At 36.3% G+C, this 12,174-nt stretch overlaps 1 protein-coding gene across 1 annotated transcript in view; it reads right to left on the bottom strand.

Moving 5' to 3' along the window:
- Positions 1-12,174, bottom strand: part of Mei4 (meiotic double-stranded break formation protein 4) — a 156,381-nt gene that overhangs the window by 113,053 nt on the left and 31,154 nt on the right. Inside the window, exon 2 of the mRNA XM_048435694.3 lies at positions 11,814-12,059. Coding sequence (XP_048291651.3) covers positions 11,814-12,045 — 232 coding nt within the window. The 5' untranslated portion in view covers positions 12,046-12,059. The remainder of the gene's footprint in view (positions 1-11,813; positions 12,060-12,174) is intronic.

Here is a 12,174-nt window from a genome sequence, read left to right as displayed (position 1 = left end):
CTATATTAATTACATCACTGATTGGCCAATCACTTAAGCATATTGCTTGCTAGCTAGCTCTTACATCTTAATTTAACTCACTTCCATTAATTTATATTTTACCATGAGGTTGATGGCCTACCAGCAAAGTTCCAGATGGAAGATCATGTCCTTCCCCTCTGGCAGCTACATGGAGTCTCTAAACTCTGCCTTCTTTCTCTCAGCATTCAGTTTAGTTATTCCCCACATAGCCCTACTCTTTTGCTTTACCACAGGACAAAACATTTTCTTTATTAACCAATGGTATTCACAACATACAATAAGTTATTCTGAAACCATTTACTTCTCTAACAGTCAGTCTTACATGTAGAAGAGAGTTGCTTGAAGTCTTTTAAAACCCACTACATCTGATCAAACTCTATGCCAAATACACTAGACTTTCTAAGCATGGGGCCAAAAGTAAGTATTTTTGAAGCTATTAGGTGGCTGGGATGAGAGAATCATTGCTGTTTATTATTTTATTTTTATTGTACTAATTTTGGTGAGAACAATGACTTCAGCCTTTTCTGTGTCAAGACAATTAACACTTTCATGACTCCCAGAATGCCTTCCTACTTTCTCTCACTGTGTTTATCTGTTGTTGAATAATTCTAAGCTCAGTTAGCAGCTTCCTTTTCTCCCTTGCAAAAGTAGAAGCTTTACTAGCATAGTTGTCCATTACACCAAGGCCTAAGTCATTATTATTTCCTTCATGATTTTATGCCAACAATCCAATCCATACAGAAGTGATAGCAAGAAGTTTAAAACTCCTAGTTAATTTAACCAAAGGATCTCTCCATTGTCACAAAAATGCTACCCACTGAAAACAGCGAACAACTGCTTTTTCCTTGGTTATCATCATAGTCCCAATATTCCTTATTCTTCCTGTTCCACAGTCAGTCTGGTTTATGTTTATTTACTGAGCATTCTTTCATCAAGACAATTGAATGGACTTTGAAGAGTTGGCTCAGCCACCTCCTTCTGGGGCTCACTGTCCATTCAGTTTAACATTTCTATTCTTTTCCACTCTTGCCAGTTCAACACCACAGCCTGTTTTAATCTCTTCTACATTTTTTAACAGATTGTGATATCTTGATAGTTGGTTCAAGTTATTGTCTGTTACGTGAACAGAAATACTTCTGTTTTGTCACTAAAGGAACTGCAGAAATGAGATTTGTATTGAATAAGAAATGAACTGATCAATTAATGTAACCAGTTCAAGATAACTTGCCTCTCTAACAAGACAAGAACTCCTAATGAGTAAACAGGCAGTTTCTTCTTTTCTGGTCTTCAAAATAAGCACCACACTAAGGAAACAGGACATGTTCAAGTACCAGATGATCATTTTCATGATTTTAGTAGATTGTCAGTATTTCTGAATTTAACAGTATTGAGAAATATTATAACCTACTTTGAGTACTTCCATAAACTTTCAATCCATTAACACCTTAACTAAATTGTCAACTTACTATATTATATTTAAAAGCACAAAAGATCTCTGTAATTTCAGTCCATACCCTATTTCATCATCCATCAATTCCACTCTCTAATTCATGTCCATATTTTTGGAAGACATTGTAGAAAGGTCGATCTACAGTTGTAGGTTTTGTCTCTGTTGATCCTGATTGCTTTGTGCAAGTCATGCATATTTTATTAATGTATATCTACTTAGATGAAACAGATAGGAATACTAATTAGAAAAAGTACCAGACAGAGCTGCCTGCCTGAATATAAACCCATTCTGACTAGAGTATTTTTACAATCTTTTGCAGATAGCTAGTGGTTTTGGAGATTAGTCTAGTTTCAAGGAATTATTTTCTTTCACACTCCATATATTGAAAGCAGTCTATAAAATGTAAGCCTTCTTAAAAAGCCATCAAAAGTTGTAGTGAAACACTACAATACCATATTATTTTCCTAAAAGCTTACTAATAATCACAGGTACTATGCTAATTACTTTGTATTAGGGAAACCCAACAAATTCAGGCAGTCTTGGTTACTACTGTATTTTGACATCATTACTTTTAGTATGGCTATAGTGGGCAAATCCACCTTCCTGTGCTCCTTCTTCAGAAGAAGCTACTAGCTCCTACTCCGAACTACTGACATCTCAGACCATCTCTCGGTAACTGCTAAGCTTACATCTTAAAATAACCTGGAGGCTCCAATGAAACAATCTTGCAGCCCTATGTTAAAGAAAACAATTATAAAACTATCTTTAATCTTCACTTTTGGTGACTATTGAGAGTGTTTTCTACAAGCGATGACAATCATGATAAAACCCACAATACAATCCTAACTGTCTTTAAGAATCCTGATGTATTCATCTATTGTTACTATTCAGTACTGAGAGCGCCTGTGTAGTCTATTAACCCAGGTGAGAGTAGACTGCCCTGAACCCATGCTATCCCCTGACAGTTCAAAACTGGTATGTGTATCTAGAATTACTCTCACTTTTATATAAATACTGCATTCACTGCAAGAGACATCCAACAATGTATTTTCCAGGTATCAAAAAGAAATGGAAAAAATATTGGCTCATTAAGTTGCCTTCCTTTTTCTTTTTTGTATGAAGTATTTTCAGACCTTGTAAGTAATAAAAGCTAAATCACATAGGCAGCCATCACTGAAGAATGAAAAATAATTCTGTCTCAAGCTGGGCCTGATGTACCTGTAATCCAACACTGGAGGGGATGGGGCAGGATGTGTTTTAGTTCAAAAGCAGCCTGTGCTTGACAGAATCTGCATGGCAGAACAAAAGAAACTGTCTCTGTTCTAAACCCCTTTCGGAGGCTTTTCCTTCTTTTCTTATGGCCGGGAGGTTAGTCAATAAACTGCATTATTTTTGTTTCAAAATGCACTAATATGGAATCTTCTCACTGACTTGCTGGCCTCTACATCTGTTCTAGGTTTTTGTTTTTGTTTTCTGCTGCTGTGTTAAATATCATGGTCAAAAGAGAGGGGAAAGGTTTGTTTGGCTTATAGATTACATACAGTCCATCACTGATGGAAGCCAAGGCAGGAACCTGGAGGTTAAGACTTCAGAAGAGACCAAGGAGGAATGTTGCTTACTGACTCACTTCCTCTGGTTCAGCTACCTTTCCTTATGTAGGTCAGGCCCACCTGTCTTGGGATGGTACTATTCCAGACAGGTTCAGATCTCCTACATAAATTTTCAGTCGTGACGACACCACACAAACCTGACCACAAGTCAGTTTGATGGAGGCAGTTCCTCAACTAAGATTCCTTCTTCCTGGCCATGCTGAGGCATGAATAAAGCTGACAAAAGCTAACCTGCACAATCTACTCCTTGTCCAATTTGACACACAAACAGCAGTTTCAATTTTGGCTGTATTTTAGAAAAACCCAAAGATTATGGAAAATGAAATGCACTGATGCTTTTTTCCAATACCTCACACCTAGATCCTGCTGCCACTCCTGGGCATCAGGTGATTCTAGCATCACAGTTAAGGCTGAATAGCCCATTTATTCCAACACTAAAGTGACAAAGACTTTCAGAAATAAGTCTAAAATAAAAACAAATTTATGAAATAAAAACTACAAAGCTGTTTGTGGTTATTCACTTTTGGTGTGTGAGGATCTACTATGGGAACTCCTGATTAATGTAGACTTGCTGGTGCAGAGGGTCTGGACTGATTTGTCATTTGCTGCTAAGTGGCAGAAAAAGAGTACTTCAGCTTGCCATTGCTGTGTTCACAATCTGAATGGTTACAGCTCCATCCACCCCTCCTCTCTCTCCTCTCTTCCCTCCGTTCCGCTCACTGCCTCTCTCTCCACATCACTTGGACACACGCCTCTCTGACTCCAGCTACCCCTGTGCTGCCCCTCTCTAGTTCTGTTACACAGCCACATCAAGCAGCCCGCCACCACGGACTGACAACTGCTTGGAAATTACAGATATGATGAGAGGCTTCACGGTTCGCTGAATAAGAACTAATCAAATGAGGTTAAACATTTATACAATACACAGGTAGAAACAGCTTAGAGTCACTGAGAGAAGAGTAAATTCATAACCAAATTAGGTATTAAAATATGCAAACCACAATCTAATTTGTATGAAGTAGGTCAGAGAATGGGGGCATTCTGTTAAAAATACTACTTTACAGAAAGAAATGGGCAAATTATACTAAATTCCAGGGTTAACGGTATTTGTTATCAGAATAACAATGGGCAAAAGCAAGATGCCTAAAGCCTATATATTCTGTTTTAATTCCAAATTAGAACATTTTAAATATTATAAAATATGTAGAAGAAGCAGAATTATTTAAATTTTCATCAGTCACCTTTCACGAAGATACGTCAGTCAACATAAAATCCAAACTCGCTCTATGAATTACAATTTAATTTACATTGAAAAATTCACAAAGCCTCATGAAAATAATTCCTATTATTTCACAATTATTAGCTTGATTTGCAATTATACTCTAACTAGATCAAAAAATACTTTGAATAGGAAGACTATCTCCTTGATCTCACTGAATCTAAAACCATGGGAAAGCAGAAAGACAACTCAGTTGATTTTCATATGAATTTAACTTAAATAATAAAGAGGTATTTTTAGAACCAGAACTTTGAGAATATAAAAACCCAGATTTCAGTGAACAATCTCTTTCCTGTACATTTTACATCACAAACACTGGCAGAAACACTTTGAATGTATTTAAGATGTATAATCAGTATTTATCTTAAATCTGAGAAAAATTGGATACTGAAAACAACAGTCATATACTTTCTCCAGATTAACTGATGATGTGAAACAATAGGTTTTTCACCGACTAAGAACATCTCACACTACCCTAATGTCTCCTTTAGCACACCTATATCCCAAGACATCCCTTTGAAGTGTTCTCAGCTGACTGTGTGCCACGTATACCAAAATGTGCTACTGTATGTACTGTTCTTAGAAATATATCAACGTCTTTTATTTTTAGGTCAGTTACTTTAGCTTTCTCTATGTCCTGGAACATAATGTAAGTACATGTTGTACAGTTCTGGATCTGTGATGTGAAATTTATTTATGTGTTAAAATTGTTTTTTATTGTCTACAATTTTCTGATGTTCATTCATAGCAACATATTTATTTTTATCTTGGTTAACTTGCACACTTTTCAAATGATTATTATAGTTTCATCCAATTTAACATTCCTACAGGCTGCCAGTATGAAATATGCAGAATTCCTTCATAATTATGCTTTCCCTTCAAAATGTCTTTAAAATTGATATGAGAAGCAGATACTCTTTTGAGGGGAAAAGAAAAAGGCTGCCTTATACAACGGTACATTTTACACCATAAACTGTGGGGTATTTTAGTAGACCTCAAACTGCATAGGTGCTTACTGAATAAGTGGGCAATGAGGATGTGGGAAGGGAAATGGGGAAGACTAAGAAAAGCAGAAGTCATCCTGAAAAGGAAGCAACTGTACTCCACCCCTGGATTCTTATTATGTTTGTACACACATCTCACTTAACAATATGGAATGCTATCAAACACTACCACTAAAGTCAAGTTCATGCTACTGTTTGTTTGCTGGCTTACTTTCTCTTAACTCTGCTGCTGTAATAAGACTCCAAATGAATCCTGAATTCTGGACCTGCAGGCTCAGTATTTTTGCTTGATATTTAAAATGCTCCAAGACCTGTTGCCCTTTTCAGTTGGTGTGTTCATGCAGGTATTTTGCCAGGCAGTAATTCAGTTTCTATTGGTTCATTTCTGGTCAATTTTTAGATTATGCCTCATGAATGCATATTTCAATTTTATTTCTTTAAACCAGTAGCGCTGAGGCTTCAGCACCCATCAGGGACACCTAAAAGAGTGGTTAAATTATGGGTGGCTGGCCTTCCAGAGCTGCTTATTCAGCTTTCGGGTAGGATCAGCATTTTTCTTTTCCAACTACTTCCCAACTGATGCCGTTGACTTAAAGAAGGATGTTCATGGTGGAGGAGAACATTGCTGAGGATTCCACAGGACCCCAGTGCATTGGCTACCACTTACTTAATTCTAGATGAGTTCCTCACTCTGCTTTCCTCATTTAACACTGATCAAGGATGAGTTATGACTAACTTTCAAAACGCAAATTAACACAGCAGAGAAATGAATGCAAAAACGAAAATCCAAAGGCAGTTTAGAAAAATTAAGCAACAGGACCAAAGGATAGACATGTAAATGAAGACTACTTGAACAGGGGAAGAATGAGAACATTAAACGATAATGCCAAGTTGAGGCCAAGCCAGACCATGAGAGTCCCTGAAATGTGGGCCCTTCCATGGGGCACAGGAAACCCTTTCCGAATGCTTCTACTCATTTTTATTCTGTATTCACATAGTAGGCTACCTAGGACTCTTTTATTAATCACATTCCTTCACTATCTTCCATCTTTTTGTCTTCTGATCTTTCTGCCTACCGTCACACAGTCCCCAAGTACCATATTTATTTCCTGTTCCAATCAATCAAGCTCACTATAATAAAAGGAGATGTCTTAGCCTTGCCAGTCACACCGAGAGCATCCAGATTGTCTGAAGATGGACAGAAATTGAGACTCAGGTCTACCCCATTAGCCCTGCTTTTCTAATTTTGTTTTTGTTTTGAGAATGAGAATGACAATATACTGTATATTTCCAGAGATACTGAAATGAGTTTTGCTTCCTGAATATCCAATTTATTCTAAAAATATAAATTTCAGGCTCTAAGGACAAAATATTAAATTCAGAATCATTGCATTTTTAAATTTCTGATATAGCCTTAATTTCAAAAACAGAGTCACACGGGGCATTTACAAAGCACATATACAATATATCAAAAGCTAAAGCTAACCCTAAATATAAGAAAAATATTAAAATTTATTTCAGGTTTAGGGGTATAGCTAAGAAATAGTGCATATCCTTAACATACATGAGACCATGAATTCAATTTCTAGAACTGAATTAATAATAATAATAATAATAACAGCAATGAGAAATATTTGTACTATTGATTGAACTAACAAAAAATCATATTAGGCAAACATCTAAGAATCTGAAAATATTCTAACAAATTTTAGTTTCTGTTTCAAAGACGGGAAGTTGGCATTGTCCTGCCCATTTATACTGATCTGATTAAACTCCCTTAGAGGTAGGAGTCCAGAGACTCATTCAACCCACAGATCTTTAGCAAGATGGTAGACTTGCTCTCTGTGCCTTTATCTATACTACAAGGGTAGGAACATCTTAAGGAAAAACAAAACAAAACCCACACAATGAACAGGATAGGATTTTACAAATATCAACACATCTATATATATATATTTATTCTACAATTTTTCTATGGACAATCATTAATCAGCTCTGAAATGCAGGTGCTATGTTGAAAACTGGATTATCTGATGATGACTATCAACACAATTCCGGCAAGCACGGTTCAGATTCCACAAAGTAGGCAGAATTAAACACTTGCAATTTACCTAACATATATCTGAAAATATGAACTACGAGACTCACAGCATGAAAATATAATTTAATCTAGAGAGGCAGTCAGAAGAAGTAGAATATTGAAACTCTATCAGAAAAAAAAAATGAAGAGTATATAGGCAGACAAAAAGGAGAGGGGGGATACCTTACCGGAAATAAACAGGGAGTGTATACTCTCAGAAAGAAAACAAAAGGAAGGTGGAACGTAAGTGAAAAACTTCCCTGTGCCACTGTACAGAATGTGAAGGAACACAAACTTAGGATGCTCCTCAGAAATGAAAAACAACAGACTTGTTAACAATGACTTTATCATCCTCTACCTCTTCAGAGTTCACTAACAAGAACTGCATCATCTACAGAGCCATGTCACCAGGATGCAGGCTCATCTCAGCCTCACAGGTTTTCATCCTGATCATGTTAGCTAAGGGCTACCCCAGTTTCAAAATCATCTTTTGGCTTGGCAGAGTGCATACAAGAAACAAGAGATTAAGTAAAAGGGATTTCATATCTTTCATGGGCCTCCAGCTCTTCATTCAAAGATGTGGATCCTCCCAATTGCTTTCTGACATTCATTGGTCAAAATTGGGCCCCACGAAACTATCAAAACTCTCAAAAGCAGCCTTAAGACTTTTATGGGCCAACCCACTGGAAATAAGAATGTTTTCAAAGTAAAATGCAGAACTCTAAAAAAGAAAGATGGTACTTACTGAGTAGAGAGTTGTGTCTGGCATAACTTGCCAAGAAGGCTGAGACAGATGTCACAAGGTATTCAGGATTTCTCCCCTTTTGTCTCCCTCCCTCACTTGTTCCTTTCTTTCTGCACTTCCTTCATTACTGAACAATTCAGTGAAATAAAAACATAGTATAATTCTAAAGTCTGATAATTCTCATCGCTTCTGTAGTATAGATCCTTAGTAATCCACAGTAAGAAGGCTAAGAAAATAAATCAGACTAGAGAAACATCTGTGTTCCTAAAATTCTTTGTAAACCATTCCAGTTCTGCTTTATTTACTTCTAGACTGTTTCATTAGTTCAACAGACAATTGATTCTGTAAATTATGTCCCACAGCCTCCCAATCTTTCAAGAAGTCTTTGATTCAGTATCTAGTGAAAGCCTCTAAAAACTTTAGAACAGTTACAATGATAAAGAAAAACTGAAAACCCCAGAAAGAAATATTTAATGTAAATGCATCTCTACTATGCTTTGATTCTTAGGAGTAGCTCTTGTAGAGCAAGTCATGGCATTCTTTCAAATTATCTATCTTTAAACAACCACTAACTTCTTCTTTTGCTTCCCTGTCACTCTAATGACACCATTTGTTTCCTTTTCATCTCCCCTTTTAACAGTGACTTTATTTCTGTACATACTCAGTTATTCCTAGTTTTTAAGTTGGAGATAACAGATGGAGAAATATACCACTTCCAAACATCTGCCCTGGAACATGGTACATACCACTTCTGCTGCAAAGAAAACTTATTTTAATTATATGATTTTTGAAAATTTCTCCCACAGGCACTCTATGTGAAAAATATAAAACAAGGTATCACCCAGCCCCTTACTCCCAAACAACAGGCACCCTAGGTCACTGCTACAAATGGATTTTGGATGACAAGGAAAACTGTTGAAAGCATAGAAGCTTATGATTGGCATAATTCAATACTTTTGCAATTTTTTACATTTTGGCATTATATGAATTCTATAACTTCAAGGAAGAAAGAGAACAATTGATTATGTTTGTTATGTTTTTTTTCCACTGGGCATACACAGTTAATTGCCATAAAGAACTCTACAGAGATAAAATATGGCTATTAATATGGTATTGCTATTTTTGTTTTATACAGTGAGATTTTAATATTTAGATACTAAGTCATCTTGTTTTTCACATACTAAATCATCATGTTATTTACACAATTCCTCCATGTTTGTGTGTTCCCATTAACTACTGCATGCACGTTTTCAACACAGTGGCATACACAAATATGAAAAAGCCTCCTTGCCTTTGCAAACCTTTGAAAAGTTAGAACCAAACATCTCTTGCCTACCCTCACAGGTCAGTTATTCCTGTAAGTCTTAAAAATTATTACAATTACTTAAATTCTATAAAATTTCTAAAGATACGATTACAGTTCCTGCCTGCTTGCCTGCTCTGAATTTTCTGATCACAAATCTAGGTAACTCCTACATTTGCCAAGCGTGGCCTCTACTCAGACAAGCATACACTCGACATTTATCCTATAAAGTGTTATGTTCACACAAAAAGTACCATAATCCATTTGATAAACTGGGATGGAAATTTCAATATTCTTAAAAATCACACTTAGGCAGTCTCTGAACTCATTCCCAATAAACACCCCAAGTATCCATTTTTGAAACCATCTGCACTTTACGTTCAGATTCTCTTCAACAAGATGTCTTAGCCTGTTTTTCTGTAATTTAACTAAAAAACATAGACTTATAAATCATAAAGAATATAGGTTAATCAGATGATACTTCCAGAGATCTTGGCTAAAGGGTCACATTTGGTAACAACTTTTCTTGAGGTTGAGAACTTCCTGCATAGTCCAGAGTAGAAAATCTGAAGACAGGAGGATTCAGAAGACAGAGTCCAACTAGTCATTAATAGCAGACCCAGTCTGATAATAATTCATTAACATACTAGTCAAGTTTCCTTCTATAGATCCCAATGGGTCACACCTCTCAATAGTTCACACTAAGGCTTACATTTTACCATGAATTCCAATCATGCACTTTGGTGAGAGCTTTTAAAATCAGCATTCCTGTCTCCAGGGACTACAATGTTCCGTATTCACTCACCAAATCCTATTGAGCACCTTGTAATGTATCACGATTTAGGCTAGGAAAATCCAAGATACCTCCTGCTCAATGAACTTAGATGCAAGATTGGGTAAAAAGGTGACAAAGCAAACATCCACAGAATGACTCATGGGAGATGAAATACGACCAGGATGGTCAGCCTTGAAAATATCATTGAGAAAGAAGGTGACATCTGGAAAAACTTAACAAAAATCACAAACACAGAATATCAGAAAAGATATCAGAGACACACCCCAAAAATAACCTTCAAAGATATAAGTAGTTAATGATGGGAGGGTGGATAATATAGAGAGGAAAAAAATGAAAAGAACTGCCATCAACTATGGGACACTACGAAAAGTTTTAATTTTACAACAAAACAAATGTAGTTGTCAGGGAAGAGTTTTATGCAACAAATAACAAGATCTAATTTATAACAAGGTCTGACTTACATATTTTTCCCCAATACCCAATTGTTTCCACATCATTCTTGTGCTTCACAAAGTCCCTGAATGAAGTGAATCAGGTGACGCACGTTCCAGTTTGTTCCAAGCGAACCCTGGTTTGCTTGTACTATCTAGAGTAAGCACTAATAGATTCTCCTCTAACTTTCACAAGAGTCTTGGTGGAGACATTTACATGCTGAACTTAATGAGAAAGAATACAATACACATTCATTCCTTAATTGCCATGTAGGGCCTTTCTGAACTTTCTTAAGTCAACTCTCCTTTCTTTGTGTCATTTCTGACTTGCTTTCAAGGGTTTTGGTTACTCCCAGATGCAGTGCTAGTGGGCTTCTGGATGGATGTGCATTTTCTACTCCTCCTTCTCGTCTCATACTTCTGCCATTTTGCTAGTATCCTGTAATAATATCATTGACAAGTGTACATACCTGGAGGACCAGACCTCTGAAGCCTTCGAAGAAAAGAACCAGGATGAATGCTTCTTTGACATTTTGTCATTCTCTATTGTAATACATCACAACTGGGTTAATTTTAGGTCTTCCCTCCCCCTAAAATGGTAGGTGATCATGAGAGAAAATAGAACCTCATCTTGTATACTTTAAGGCCTTAATTATTCACCAGAGCTAGTTCTTTATAAATGACAGCTATTGTATAAAAGGAAAATATAACAGAATTTAAGAATGAGATTTTAAAATGAATTTCTTCAGTCAACCTTAAACATGATTGCTACTAAGGGTAGAACACTTGTACTATGATATGCAAGGCCCTGGGTTCAATTGTCATTATCACAATAACATAACAAACAACTATTTTCTCAGCTAGAGTACTTTAATTCTGTTAACTTAATCTCATAGTCTAATGTGGCTCTATTCATTAGAAGGTGACAGTAGTTTGTGATAATTAACTAAAAGCAAAACAAACAAGCAAAAACAAAATAACAAAAATTATATGGCACTAAAAGGAGAAATAAACATTCTCAGGTTTTGTAGTAAATATCTAGCCAATTATGATAATAATAGGTTTATACATTACTGAAAAGTGATTTTACATACCATTCTTAAACAATCCCGAGGAAATCCGACTCAGGAAGAGTTGTTGACGTAATTGTAGAACTTCGGCTTCTAAAGCTTCAACTTTTGATTTCCCTCTGGAATCCTGCTGGGTCACCAAGACGGCCAGTTGCTCTGCATATTCTCTGCTGCTTCTGTCTGCTGGTTTTGAGCGGATGATGGCCAACGCCAGTGCCAGCTTGGACGTTTTCAAATACCATGTCTGGACATCCATCTTGGCTTTGGTCCCTATCACATAATGAAAAAAAAAAAGCTACAACATTTCCTTTTAACTTTCACAGAGTGTTTTATTTGAACAAAATTGATCTTCCAGAGTAGTGCTAATTAAAAAGTTTATAATATA

The sequence above is a fragment of the Myodes glareolus genome, chromosome 4, assembly GCF_982192425.1.
Source record: "Myodes glareolus chromosome 4, mMyoGla1.1, whole genome shotgun sequence".
NCBI lineage: Eukaryota > Metazoa > Chordata > Mammalia > Rodentia > Cricetidae > Myodes > Myodes glareolus.
The sequence above is the reverse complement of the archived record's forward strand: the minus strand, read 5'-3'. Positions and strand labels throughout refer to the sequence as shown.